At 41.9% G+C, this 14,602-nt stretch overlaps 2 protein-coding genes and 1 long non-coding RNA gene across 4 annotated transcripts in view; 1 reads left to right on the plus strand and 2 right to left on the minus strand.

Annotated features, from left to right (window-relative positions):
* Nucleotides 1-705: 705 nt before the first annotated feature.
* Nucleotides 706-1,511, minus strand: LOC134140153 (uncharacterized). Its single transcript, XR_009958328.1, has 2 exons — nucleotides 1,298-1,511; nucleotides 706-1,184 (listed from the first exon to the last, which is right to left on the minus strand). It is a non-coding gene; the product is annotated as an uncharacterized LOC134140153 (long non-coding RNA).
* Nucleotides 1,512-1,560: 49 nt separating this feature from the next.
* On the plus strand, nucleotides 1,561-13,103 carry CASP6 (caspase 6). Of its 2 annotated transcripts, XM_062574122.1 has the most exons (8): nucleotides 1,561-1,636; nucleotides 5,437-5,478; nucleotides 6,222-6,264; nucleotides 7,960-8,112; nucleotides 8,554-8,630; nucleotides 9,045-9,220; nucleotides 10,783-10,942; nucleotides 11,585-13,103. In XM_062574122.1, exons 1-8 carry the CDS (start codon nucleotides 1,606-1,608, stop codon nucleotides 11,821-11,823), a joined length of 921 nt encoding a protein of 306 aa, XP_062430106.1. In that variant the 5' UTR covers nucleotides 1,561-1,605; the 3' UTR covers nucleotides 11,824-13,103. The 2 variants fall into 2 exon arrangements, with proteins under 2 accessions (XP_062430106.1, XP_062430107.1); XM_062574123.1 differs by lacking the exon at nucleotides 7,960-8,112.
* MCUB (mitochondrial calcium uniporter dominant negative subunit beta) overlaps nucleotides 12,842-14,602 on the minus strand; it is a 45,072-nt gene continuing 43,311 nt past the window's right edge. Inside the window, exon 8 of the mRNA XM_062574953.1 lies at nucleotides 12,842-13,714. Within this exon, the coding sequence (XP_062430937.1) occupies nucleotides 13,637-13,714 (78 nt within the window). The 3' untranslated portion in view covers nucleotides 12,842-13,636. The remainder of the gene's footprint in view (nucleotides 13,715-14,602) is intronic.

Below are 14,602 nucleotides of genomic sequence, written 5' to 3' on the forward strand. Positions count from 1 at the left end.
TCCCTCAGGCTATTTTCCACTTCTGGATGATCAGGACAGCAGCAGTGTCAAACTTCCTGTCTTTGAACTGCAGGTCCATCTATAATGCTTTTTCAAGTATATTCCACTTACGGTGCAACTACTGCAAAAATCTGAAACAATTTCAAAGCACATACATTCATGTATAACAAAAGCTTTTATATGTTAATATAAGCAGGAAATGCATCCTAGAGTCAAATCTTACCTTAGGGTTCACATGTGTGATTGAGTTACTGTGATTCAGCTGAACGTGGTCTCACTGAGTATGCTGTTAGCCTCCAATCAACCAAAGGGAAATAACATGATTGCTTAAGATCATCTTACTGAGATTTAAGATGACTGTTGAATTAAAGAATATGAATGATAATAAATTCAAACTCCGCTTAACAGAAAGCCACTGCCGAGTCCTAGACATAGACTCTACAGTAGCTGCTCATACAGAATTATTGCAGGTAGTGGTTTTAGGGGCAGATATCATGTAAGCTGAAAGCTCTGAAATTTGCAGTTTGTAAAAACACTGAACCTACTCAGTAAAAATCTAAACGTTTTACAGTGGAAGATGCAATTCTTACAATAGGACAATGTTTCAACTACAGTAATATAGAAAGACAATTCAAACGATTTTATCTTGATTACTGGCAGTCTGAGGATAACAAGTCAAAAGACAAGGAAAACAATCAAAAGCAATTAGAAATATCCATTACTCCTTTAATGAGAAGGGGGACATCTTGTCTAATACATTTGAATTAGGCAAGAAACCTATGTAAAAAAGGTCAAGCAGATCAAGTAAGAAGACCTAACATCCCAGTCTAGGGCCTCCTGCTCTTTTGTGCCTGTAGCCGTGTTGATGTCTAAGAGGTGGTTCACAGCGAAGTTTACCCCAGAGCCCACGCAGAAATAGGCCAGTGGCGGAGTTGGGGTCCACCCGCACGTCACAGATCTGCAGAGCTCGGACGCAGAAGGAAGCCTGCTGTCACAGGCTTTGGCCAGAAACCATTCTTACTACGCCAGGAGCGGGCAGGCGTCACGCACTGGGAAGGTCGGGAGTACCGGCCCACTCCTCGCGCTCGCAGGAGCGTTGCGGAGGTCTGCCGCATCGACGCACGATGCACAGAGGGAGTAAAAGCACCCGCGCCCAAACCACCCCAGTCCTTTTATGTGGGCACCTGAAAGGGAGGACGTTTTTGGTGACAGCAGCCTTAGAGCACAGAAAACAGCGTGTGCTTTTAGGGGGGCTTTGAGTGCAGCTCTGGGAAGTCTCCGCGCTTTAGTTTCTCACCAGTTCTCACGGTTTCTCAACAGCTGGGAGGACGATGCCTTTGTGTGTGGTAGCGCGCGGTTAACGGACCATCATCCCTAACTCGTACTGCGCAGGGACCTAGAGAATACACGAAAAAGTGCAAGAAGTACCGAGGGGCGCGCTGACGCGCTACCGCGGGGCCTGACCCCGCCGGGAGCGGGAGCCGGGGCCCCGCGGCGCCGCACGCTCCCCGCTCCTCCGCCCCGGGGGCCGGGCCGGGCCGGGCCGAGGGGCGGGCCGGAAGGCGCGGCCGGGCACAGCCGCGCACGGCGCCTCCGTTGGCGGCTATGGCGGGCTCGGAGCGGCGGCGGCCGGGAGGTAGGGGGGCCGCGGCGGGGGGCGGCCCGGGGGCGCCGCCGGGCGGGGCGGGGCGGGGCGGCGCGGCGGTTGGCGGCGGCGGTTGGCGGCGGTTGGCGGCGGTTGGCGGCGGTTACGGGGCGCGCGCGCCCGGCCTTTGCCTGGAGGGCGGCGGGCTGCGTGGCGCCGGGCGGCGCGAGGAGGGCGCTGGAGGGCTCGCTGCGCGGCCGGCGTGCCCGGCGCCGCGGCGCGGTGCCGCAGAGCGCGAAGGCGCCGTGCGGGGGGACGTGCGCCTTGGCGGTGGCGGCGGAGGAGGGTGGGAGGGAAGGCGCAGGACTGGCGCGGCTGCGGAGGGCCGAGCCGAGCCGGGCCGGGCCGGGCCGGGCCGGGGCGGCGCACCCTCAGCGCCCCGGGGCAGCCGCCAGCCCGAGGCTCGCGTTGTCGGCGCGGCAGGCGAGCAGCGCACGAAGAGCGGGGGAAACGGCTGTGGATAGGCAGACATCGGGCGCCAAGGAGAAACGGGATGCTGCAGAAAGTCAAGTCGACACAGGAGATAGACGCGCTATCAGAGTGTGTGTGTGTTCGAGGGGAGTGAAAACAAGACTGCTAGGATCTGCAATACCATTCGTATGAGGCGTTTACACCACCGCAAGTGGTATTCTTGTAGGAAGGGTGATGGCTGACTTGGATCCTGTCAGTAAAGCACCAGTAAATTCCAGACATAAACTGCCAGAAGGATAAACAAAATACATTTCCAACTGAGATTTTCACTTTCAGAGGAGACAAATCTCAAATTAAAAGGAAAGCTTTCCAAAAGCTCTCTGGACTGATAGCTGCAGGGCTTGAATGTTGAGACTTCAGGCTTAACTCGGTAGAGTTAAAATCAGGGACTCTTTATGTCAAACGAGGAGAGAGAAAATTCATATTCTAGGCATAAATGAATTTACCTTTATGCAGGCACAAATAATACTCAGACTGGGTATCTAGATCCTGATCTTACCCTCATTTCCCTAAAAGGAGCTGCAGCAGCCCTCATAAGCAGGCTGGAGCATCAGCTCATAGCCTCGCAAAGCTCCTGCTTCTCTTCTACATCCACAAATCCATGGGACTGGATGGGATGCACCCACAAGTACTGAGGGAGCTGGTGGATGTTGTTGCCATGCCACTCTCCATCATTTTTGAAAAGCCATGGAGAACTGGAGAGGTGCCCGAGGACTGGAAGAAAGCCAGTGTCACTCCAGTCTTCAAAAAGGGCAAGAAGGAGGACCCAGGCAACTATAGGCCAGTCAGCCTCACCTCCATCCCTGGTAAGGTGATGGAACAGCTCATTCTGGATGTCATCTCCAGACATATGGAGGAGAAGAAGGTGATAAGGAGTAGCCAGCATGGATTCACCAAGGGGAAATCCTGCTTAACCAATCTGATAGCCTTCTACGATGGAATGACTGGCTGGGTAGGTGTGGGGAGAGCAGTGGACGTTGTATACCTTGACTTCAGCAAGGCTTTTGACACTGTCTCCCATAACATCCTCCTAGAGAAGCTCAGGAAGTGTGGGTTAGACGAGTGGACAGTGAGGTGGATTGAGAACTGGCTGAAAGGCAGAGCTCAGAGGGTTGTCATCAGTGGTGTGGAGTCTAGTTGTAGGCCTGTGGCTGGTGGTGTCCCCCAGGGCTCAGTATCGGGTCCCATCCTGTTCATTATCAATGACCTGGATGAGGGGACAGAGTGCCTCCTCAGCAAGTTTGCTGATGATGCCAAGCTGGGAGGAGTGGCTGACACACCAGAGGGCTGTGCTGCCATTCAGAAAGACCTGGAGAGCCTGGAGAGCTCGGCAGAGAGGAACCTCATGAGGTTCCACAAGAGCAAGTCCAGAGCCCTGCACCTAGGGAGAAATAACCCCATGCACCAGTACAAGCTGGGGGCTGACCTTCTGGAGAGCAGCTCTGCAGAGAAGGACCTGGGAGGGCTGGTGGATGACAAGTTGACCATGAGCCAGCAGTGTGCCCTTGTGGCCAAGAAAGCTGATGGTATCCTGGGGTGCATTAGGAAGAGTGTTGCCAGCAGGTCGAGGGAGGTGATCCTGCCCCTCTGCTCAGCCCTGGGGAGGCCTCATCTCGAGTCCTGTCTCCAGTTCTGGCTCCCCAGTACAGGAGAGACCTGGAGTTACTGGAGAGAGTCTTTTCAGTTGTCCCATGTGACAGGACAAGAGGCAATGGGCAGAAACTGAAGCACAGGAAGTTCTGCCTGAACGTGAGGGGGAATTTCTTCCCTGTGAGAGTGATGGAGCACTGGAACAGGTTGCCCAGAAAGGTTGTGGAGTCTCCTTCTCTGGAGATATTCAAGGCCCGCCTGGCTGCAACCCTGTCTAACATGCTCTAGGTGACCGTGCTGAGCAAGGAGGTTGGACTAGATGATCTCCAGAGATCCCTTCCAACCTTACTGATTCTATGATTCTAGCTTCTGATGCCCAAGTCCTTAGCTGAGCAGAAGGAGAACTTCAGTAGAGAAGCTGAAGGACATACCAGGTAGCCAGACTAGCCAGCAGCAGATGTGGGTTTGGGCCCCTCTGCCTAAGGGTCTGCACTGCACGTGGTTCTCTTGTTCTCTGAGAACGCTCTCCTCTGGGCACTGAATGAGGCATTTATGTTATGGTGAGCACAGTAAAACCACACTGCTTGCACTGGGTGTTCCACATTCGCAGCCCTTGGCATCCTTTTTCATAGAAGGAAGTAATCCTGACCTTGGTAAAACAATGTTCTTCCTTGGTAGGAACTGTTGGTGTCTTTTTTTTAGTTCCCCAAGAGGCTTTTAGGCTTATACCTAATTGTTCTATTTGGTTGCTGGTATTTTCTAAGTGCCATGTCCTTTGGCCAAAACACTAGACATGTAATTTTGTATGTAAATGTAATTAAGGAGATTAAAATGTATCCAAGAAACATGTGCTATGAGATCCCAATGTGATCCAGTCAAAATTGCATACCTAGTTTTTTTTGATTCTCTTTAATCAATCCATCTTCACAAGGTTTAAGACCAGCAGAAAAATTTCCATAAATAACTGTCTTTTTTATTTAAGTAGTATTACTTGAATGAAGCTGTGATATGACTGACACTGGCAACAAAAATCTGAAGATTAGAAATTGAACAATTAAAAGAAAAGAAAAATCATCTTCCCCTAGTTTCACCTGGTGCAGGGTATTTAGATGTTTGAAAACTATAATGTTTTTAAGGTCTGTTGTATATTTAATTGAGGCAAAAACATCAGCCAAATTGCACGAATATAAACATAAATACAGTGTGAACTTAAATATACAAAGATTTCTGCTTTGCATTGGAACAAAGTCACAATAACAATGTTGTTGCTGCATTTTATCCACACTCATTCTTCAGCACTTGTCCTGTCATTAGTCTGATCATCTTGTTATGTTTCCTTCAAACGGAAATGGATTTTGTCATGCATCAGATCACTGCCAATACTTATAAATAAGATCTAACGCCTGACAGCATGATGAGTACCTGCAAATGCAAATCTGTAATGGCACTCATCCTTACAGGGATTAGATTCCCACTGAGTTGTACCCCTTGTCTCCTTTCCTATGGTATTCTATATATAAGCTTCTGAAATCCATTCCAGATTTCTGAAAGTTTATTCTTATGTTATTATAAACTTTTCCCCATATCACTATATATCTATGTTAGCTTAGTTTGCAAGACTTCAGTCAGTTGTGAAAAACATGGAAAAAATAACAAAAGGTGGGATTGCGCAAATAAAATTATATGTAAACATGTATGTAAGCGTAACCATGTTTCTCTTCTAATTGCAGGCCAAGTCCAGTTGGATAGTAGACCTGTATTAACCACCACAGGTATGCTGTAATATGTAATTCTTTTAACATGGTAGGTAGTTTCCAGTAGTAGTAGTAGCAGCTGAGATCTTAATCCCATTGAGATGTTTGAGTGGAAGGAATAAGTAGTTAAACCTAACCACCTACGAGTCTTTTCTCTGATAATTCCAAGGATAAGCACATTCCCTGTTGTTCCTACAATATCTACCTGTATGTACATCCTGTTACTGGGGATACTTATCTGGTCTATAGTTTAGCAGAAGAAAAGGTATAAAACTTGCATCTTTTCAATTTTTGTTAGATACTAATACTGTTGCATTACCTGCTATGACTAACATGCTGCGTCTAACCTCAAAGAGAATACTTAGTTTTGCATTAGCTGCATTACTGAAATCAAAGAAATACCAGTGTATTTTTAGATTATGTGTAAAATCATAACTACTTTTAAGTTAAAGAGATTTAAGTTAAAGATTGCATATACCCACTTTAAATATATATATTAGCTACATACATCTCAACCGCCTAAAATACAGACTGTTGGAGTCATGACTTTAAGAACAACCTTCAAAAGTTGTGCATGCAGACAAATGCTAATTGGACAGTTCAACTGCATACATAATTACCTGGCTTGTGAATGAGCTTTTCTTTCACACCAACAGCCAAACTTTGTGGCTGGATATGTACACCTTGTTTTTATTTTATTTATTTATTTATTTTTTAATGAATGATTTGGCAGCTAAATCACTTTCTGGTCTTTCTAACAGATGGAAATCTGAACATCACAGAAGTAGATGCACTTGATAAAAGGTAAAGTTCTGATGGCGATGACAGAGAGAGGGCTGTGGCACTGAGGACAGTTCAGGGTTTTCTGATCTTTAAGAATGTGACTGGGTTATTTACTCAACCCCACCTACTTACAGACCATGTTTCTAATTTTAGCTATATTAGATGTAGAACTATGGTTCTTTTCATGAAGGCACGCAGAATGGACTCTTAGGATTGGAGTCCTATTATGTTAAGCAATGTGCAAAGACCGTGACAAAAAGACACCATCGCAATCTAAAGAACAAGTGGACAGAGTAAGTGACAGAGCACAGCACAGGCATTTATTCCTCCATGAGACAAAGGGACCTTGGGATAGTGATTCCATAAATTTTTACCACTCCACCTTACAACAGCAACTACTCTTCTAGAACTTTTTTTTTTTTTTTTTTTTTTGCCTCACCCACTCAGTGAATACAGCTAAGCAGAGGGAGAATTAGAGAGGGAACCATCCTCTAACTGCCATTCTCCAGATCTGAGAAGGTAACTGTCCAAAATCCTCAGAACATGTTTCTGAGTTATAAGGAAGAAAAACCATCACCAAAATCCAAATAAACTCTAGCATGCATGAAATGTCATTCATAACTACAGGTCTAAAGTTTAGCACCTCTGCATTTTGTCATGTTAAGTACTCAAATTAGGGAGCGTGAGATAAAGAACCTCACTCACTTTTCTTACCAGTTATTCAACAAACATTGTAAAAATCCCCCAACTTCAAATAGTCATTGAGTTTCTGTACCCTGTTCTGAGTTCTTCTGTAGTTGTTGCAGAAAGATGTTTTATTAAGGGGCTGTTCAGAATAAAAATGGAGAAACAGAAGTAGTTGAATAACTTGTGTCTTGTAGTGGAGGAAAAAAAAGTATTTTGGAAGAAACTGTGATCATCAGATAACTTCTGTAGGCAAATATTCTAAGCCATTTCTCCCAGGAAAGGCACCAAACCTGAACATTCCACAGCAGAAAAAACACAGCAACATGCCAAAAGTAACGGCTCTGCCTAGAACCAGTTCTAGGGCAGCGTGACCTGGACTGTCATTCTGTGCACCCATAGCACTGGCTACTGCCAGAAGCGTTTTAGCTTCTGTTCACTGCACTATCACTTCTGTCAACAGAAGCAGTAAGATTTCTGTCTGCTTTTTCCCCTTAAATACAGCCATGCCAAAGCCTGGAAAGGACCTTTTGGGTCCAAAAATAGAATCCATAGTGTGCTATCAGCGACTTCCACACCGCTATTGTTCATAACACATAAAGCAAAGCTTAGACAATTACAGTTGCAAATAAATACATATACACAATCCAACTATGTTAAAATAATATTTAGCTAAATAGAAAACATGGAGATTTGGACCTGCATTTAAACACACTCTTTTATATACCCTTCTGTGTTTCTTACTAATGAGATAGCCTCCTGACAGGTAACAATACAAATCTGTCTTAGAGGAATTATTTAACTCTGCCTGTGTGTTAGTACACACCCAGCACTAACTTAATTGCTTAATATGCCCAAGAGTTTCAAAAAGACCTAGTGATCAGGCTCTTTCTAAAATTTTATAGGTGTTAAAGTCTTGTCTTCTGAAACTGCATCCTCATGGTCAGTTATAAAAATCTCAGCTAGTGAGAATACACAAAGGGAATTCAGTTAGCCATTAACTCAGTTATCAAGAATGTTTTCTGTCTCCAGCAATAAACAAACACTTGACTCTGTTGAGCAGTACAAAATGAACCACCAAAGAAGAGGAGTTGCATTAATCTTCAATCACGAGCACTTTTTTTGGCATTTAATGCTGCCAGAAAGACGTGGAACTATTGCAGACAAAAAGAATCTGACATGCAGGTAAGAAATTTGGTTTCCAGCTTGATTTCTTTACAAAAGCTTAAGAAACTAAACTTCAGAAATCTGCTTCAAATAAGCAGTGACTGGATCTTGTGTGGAAGTAGAGAACAAAAGATGTTGCAGACAGACACCTATACAGGCTTAGCAAAGATAGCCATGATTAAAAAAGAAAAGAAAAGCTTCAAGTCACATTCCTTTAAGTCACTGAAACTGCTAGCACAAGTACCATGGATTTCAGTGAGTCAGTCCTCTCTTCTGACAAAAGGTTCAAAATAACATTAGGTATTACACCTGTACGTGAAGCTAACCAGAGTTTAAAGTCACATTTAGCTATTTTATCATAAATAACCCCATTGGATACTCATTCTCTCACAATAAAAGCAACTGGCATACATCATTTGAGAAAAGATTTTTACTAATACTGATGTGTTTTAATGATAGTTTGACAGACCTTGGATTTGAAGTCAGATGCTTTGATGACCTGAAAGCAGAAGATATGCTGGAGAAAATTTATGATGGTAGGAGACTATATGTTGATTACATGTAACTATTTGTAGCGGAAATTCTAGATACGTCTTATTACTTTTTTTCCTTTGTGTTCATCTTAAAATCATTTTTGCGCATGAGGGATTTTTTTTAACATTAAAGGGCTTAAAGGTCAGAATTCAGATAAGTAGTGAAGTTGCAGGAGCTGAAAAAAGTTACCTGCAGGCAGGAGAAGTTAGTAACGTTCTCCTTTTTACTTGTAGCGGCCTGAAACTTCAGCCACTGTGAATCATTGTACCTTCAGATCTCTGCAGTCTTACACTATCTGAAAGTAGAGTTCACTTGAAAAAGAATTGATCTGAGATTAAATGAAATGATACAAAGTACAATGTTTTTTAAACCTAAAAATTAGTGTTTGTCATCTAAACACCATTTGATTATTTCAGCCTCTGCAGAGGACCACAGTGATGCTGACTGCTTTGTATGTGTGATCCTGAGCCATGGCGAGAATGATCATGTTTATGCATATGATGCCCAAATCAAAATTGAAACAATCACAAGCATGTTCAGAGGAGACAGGTGCCAGAGTCTGGTGGGAAAGCCTAAAATATTTATCATTCAGGTAAGACATCTGTTTCTGAATTCAGCAGAGAGAATACTGATCTATATCATCATCTTGTAGATGATATAGAAGTCAGTTTTCCTGTAAAAATCTTTCCAAAGGGGAAGTTTTTATATCTTTAGGGGAGAAGGGGATAGAAAACTGTTCCTTAAGGCATTTATTTATGTTGTTTTAACATTTTGGTATGCTCTAGCAGTATTTAGTAAGATATAATTAAATAGAGAGCAACCAAAATCAAGCCCATGTTGGACAGATTGTCAGTATATGTTTAATGGTAGGAAAGACAGTATTGTCAGTTTTTGGAGAAAGTTGCGAACAGCTTTCTGTTCACAGCAGAACATGTTAACTCAGTTTCTGCTATTCACAACTCACACCCACTAGGTTAGGCTTTAGGTGGCCATCAAACTTGCTCACTTTTCTCTGTTTCCTTCCAGAAAAGTCCCTTTACTTGATACAGAATTTCTTTTGTTGCTGGGTTTTGTTTGTTTTGTTGTTACCTATGCTTGGCATCTAGTAGCATTTAAAGAATCAGTTTCAGCCTTCACTGGCTCAGAAATACTTCTTGTGGTCAGTGGTCAAATAAAGCGCATATGCAGTGTTGCACACCTTGGTTCATAGGATATTTCAGGCCAAAAGGGGCATCAGGAGGTCTCTAGTCCAGCTCCTGTTCAAAGCAGGGTCAGCTATGACACCAGACTAGGTTACTTGGGGCTTCATCCAGGTTACAGTTGGCGAACTCAGATGAGAACCTGGCCTTCAGCAGACTGTACAATTACTACAATTTGTAATAATTTACATAGTTGGGATTGTGGCTTAAAGCATTCATCTTCCAGTAAACTCTTTAATGAGTTACATTTTCAAATGAAATCTAACTTAGGCACTCGGCCACTACAAAAATAAACATAGTGCTAATTCATCTTTCATTAAGACTCATTCAGCTTTGAATTTTTCTTAAATCAGATGTCTGAAGATGGAAACATATTTACATATTTCAGTAAAGTATTACATATACTATTTAGAAACATTTATAATATATAATCACCATAAAGCAAATTGACTTAGTTTGGTTCATAAACTAAGTTCACTTACAGCACAAAGAATAATCAGTTAGCATTTGCCATTGGAAATCAGAGCATACAGTGAAGAAGTTCTGTCCTTGCTGTTAATAAGAGAGATGTTTCTCTCTTAGTAATAGCTGTTAAATAATGCATGTTGCCTGCTTTATGTCTTTGAGCATGTTCTTACCTTCTTACCCTCCTCGTATACCTTTCTGCAACACTGACCATTCCAGCCTGTTACTGGCTTCTCACAAAAAGAAAACAACAAACAAAAAAACCCACACCCAGAGCAAACAAAAAAACCCCATTCCCTCAACTGATAAGACATTTGCCTGCACTGCACTAAAGAAGCAGTATAACAGCATATAGTGGTGGCTGTGCTTCAATGCAATTATCACCATCTCAGAGCTTTCACTGGACTTAAGCATTTTGATTGATGGAGAAGTAAATGGGGCTTTATAAATCCATATTCATTGTAACAAGGCACCCTTTTCGCTCTGCTAGGCATGTCGAGGTGATAAACATGAAGATCCAGTTGCTGTTCGTGATTTAGTAGACAGTGCAGAGAACGAATCCATTGCCAATGAGACTGAAGTGGATGCAGCAGGTGTCTATACCCTGCCAGCTGGTGCAGACTTCCTCATGTGCTACTCCGTGGCACAAGGTAAAGTTCTAATATTTTACATATTTGTTTCTGATATTGCCCTGTGACAGGCTTCTCATTTGACAGTCTAAACAAGCAGCACAGTTCCACAGTTGCCTGTTTTGCATGTCTGATTGAGTGACATTTCCTCTAGGAAAGAGCTCCATATGCTAAAAAAAAAATGAAAATAAATCATCAAAACTGCAGTTAGTTTGATATGCAGAAGTGTTCTTCACAGTCTTATTGCTGAGCTGTTTCCTGACAGCAAGCATTCTCCTCTTTTCCGGGACTGTAGTATCCTGGTGTCTTTTAACCCTCCTGCACTACATGGGTGTCTTCCTTAGTCCACTGTGTATCTTGATCTCTCTCCCATCTGCTCTCTTGCAGATACAATCCTGTAGACAGTGAGCTACCGCTACCTCAGTGGTAGTGACTCAACAATGATCTGAGTGATCTGTGAGTGAGGTATAAGAGATCTCAAAATCATTTAATTTGTACAGTCTCCTGTAAGATTACATAAGTGACAAAATAGGATGTATATCCATTAATGATTCCACTGACTGCGCTAATGGATAAAGCTAGGAAGCAGTAACACATGGATATGCTTCAAGTGGCATGGCTACTCTTTGTGGAATTTAATTTTATGTTCCTATTCTTCAATAGGGTATTTTTCTCACCGTGAAACTGTGAACGGCTCCTGGTACATTCAAGACTTGTGTGAGGCACTTAGAAATCATGGCTGTTCCTTGGAATTCACAGAACTTCTCACTGTTGTTAACAGGAAAGTGTCTTATCGCAAGGTAGAAATGTGCAGAGATATTAACGCTATAGGAAAGAAGCAGATTCCTTGTTTTGCCTCAATGTTAACTAAAAAATTGTATTTTCATCCAAAATCTAAGTAGATATCTATCAACGATGAAAATTACTGATTAATGCTCACTGCAGAAAAATTGAATGCCATCTTAGTTCAGGAAACTAGTACTGTGCATTTTCTGCAGTCTAAATTTATTCCAATCTTGAAAATAATTCTAACAAGATTATTCACAAAAATATTAGGATTAAACTTCACAGTTCTTCTGTATATTAGTTTACAAAATCTTAATCTGGTGCTGCAGCTCTGTTCATCTCAGGGAATCTGGGAAAAGCTGACTGGTACAAAACCAGTAAGAGGTGCTCAGATTTTATTAAAATAAGCCTCTTTACAGATTTTTTTTCTGACTCTCATCTAACTAACTATGGTGCATTTTACTGTTTCCAAAACTTTTTACATGCTCCATTAGAGCAGCTCTTCTTGCTCCAAGAGCTCCCCTAGTTTACAGATTATATATACCCTTTTTTAGGGCATCTTTATAAATGTTTGGACACACACACAATGAATGTATGGACAGTGTTGGTTTTGGTACATGCCAAACTTGCATGTCCACCTTTAATTTTATGTGGATTTGTTAAGCTTTTTAGCCACAACTTTCAAATTTCTCCTAACTAGGAAAAGGCACTACTTTAGTACAATTGCTGTATTGAAACTAGCCCTATAAGAAAGGGCTTCTTTTTGCTTGCACTTCACTTACGTTTACAGTACAATTAAAGCTTGCTTGTGCTTTGCATCCTTGGGAATAACACAGGCATCGGCAAACAGACTACATAAAGCTTGCTTTTAGTGTTAGCTTAAATATACTTTGATTACAAATACATTCCTTGACAGGGGTAAGTTAGCCTCTAAACCTAATCACTTCCAGTATCACTTAAAACTCTCCTGGACATCTCTCACGGGCTTTCCAAAATACAGCATATTCAGGCCTTGCTGTTGGATTAACCTCCTTCTCCCCTTGGCCCCTCTATGCACTATTAAGTGATAGTACCTCAGCCACCATAGGATGTTTCCAGTTGTTACTGTAGAAGCATTAGGAATTTAGAACATGCTCAAGGGAAGCAAGTACTACTTTATTAGTTTTTACATTATTGATACATACACTTAACTCTGGGACACAATGGAGAACTCAAGCAGAGAATAAATATCATAGTTCAGTTTCCTGAGTATAAAATAATTATCTGCTTGTCTGCTTCACTTAAATCCTCCCATATAGCATGCTCTAAGTGACAGATATTAAATCTTATTATGGCTACATTTATGCTTTGTATGAATCACGTATGTTTGATTGTTTTGATAAGTTTAATAAAATGATACAGTAAAATTATTTTATAGTAAATGAGTTTGATATATCTTACTTTCTTGACAGTATTCACTCAAAAAAGTGTACTTCAGATAGTATTATTGGTGGAAGTTAGGCTTGTATACCAACAAAATCAGAGCACAGAGCTGGGGAAAAGGAAGCCATCACTTAGTAAGAAAATTGCTAATACTCAGGGCAGAAGTTAATTATTTTCTGAACTGCTGCTGTCTTATAGCAAATGGTCCTTAAAAGACAGCCCTCGTTCTCAAAAACATCCCTGTCATTATACCAGTGAGAGAAATGCCTCTAATTTACTGATGAGATTTGACAAACATCTTGAAGAACTTTGTTTCAGCAGCTTCTTCCCATATTAAAAAACTCAAACAATCAAGTGATACAATTATTTTTATATATATTTATTGTAACTTTCAAAACTATACTGGTCAAAAATATCCATCTTCTAAAGATGTAATTACTTCTAAAGAGTAATTAAATGCTCATATCAGCTTTGAAAGGACAATTCAATTATTTATAAAAAAAGAAATCAGTCCTTGTCGTTGATTTGCTGGATTGGAAGCCTCAGCTGTAGAGGTTGGCGCAGACGCCTCAACGATTCCTCAGCCTGTCAGTAAAAAAAGCAAGAAGTTCATCCTGCTGCAGCCTGTATCTTTCTCCTCCCCTTTTATATATCCAGTATCTTTCTCATAAGATGTTGGTCTGATGCAAGAAAGCAGACCAATCAAGTATAAGATACTGAGCATTTAGATAAGTTCAGGTCATTCAGCCAGTTTCCAGAGAGCACTAACCTCCCTGTTACCCCCATCCCACAGTACTATTTTCCAGAAAACAGAGAAATTACAGAATTCATACTCACAGGCCACTGAAAAAGCAAAAAATTACAGCCTCATACTATATGTGACTTACCAAATAATATCTTTAACCAAGAGTCTTGAACTAAAATTAAGGATGGTTTCTATTTTAACAAGACATATGGTTGGGGAGATAAGACAAGGGAATGAGAACTGGAGGTGGAGTGTGTGAAGACTTGCCTTCCCCCTCTCATCCCTGCCACAGGCCACAGTTTCTCCCAGGCACACCCATCAGCTTTACAGAATGCAGGAGACTGAATGGAAGTCTAAATATATCACCTAAGGAGTAGCATTAAACTCTCAAATGCTGAACTCTGCAAGACAGTCTCTTTCCGAGGTAGGGAGTTTGTATTACCACAGCAATGCAGCAAACAAGCTGTTTTTGAAAGCAGCATAGCTGTTGTATTAAAAGTGCTGAGGATGCAAATATTAAGTAAAAATATGCAAAATATTTAAATATGAAGAAATGGATATGCAGGGCTGACAAACTGACTTATTTTTCAATTAAATTCATGAAGCTCTCTCTTTCTGATGATCTGCTCAGCACGGTAGCACGTATGTCAGTGACAAACACACCGCATGGTTATTTAAACAGCTCAAACTGGTTCATAAGTAATAAACTGTTCTGAATATAAATAATA

This window comes from Rhea pennata, chromosome 4 (genome assembly GCF_028389875.1).
Source record: "Rhea pennata isolate bPtePen1 chromosome 4, bPtePen1.pri, whole genome shotgun sequence".
NCBI lineage: Eukaryota > Metazoa > Chordata > Aves > Rheiformes > Rheidae > Rhea > Rhea pennata.

What these genes read in the sequence shown, in the direction of transcription:
- CASP6 (XM_062574122.1), top strand. Translation starts at nt 1,606, where the DNA reads ATGGCGGGCTCGGAGCGGCGGCGGCCGGGAG. An exon ending in GGAGCGGCGGCGGCCGGGAG is followed by an intron (nt 1,637 to 5,436) that starts GTAGGGGGGCCG and finishes TTCTAATTGCAG; the next exon opens with GCCAAGTCCAGTTGGATAGT. An exon ending in AAAAAGAATCTGACATGCAG is followed by an intron (nt 8,113 to 8,553) that starts GTAAGAAATTTG and finishes TTTTAATGATAG; the next exon opens with TTTGACAGACCTTGGATTTG.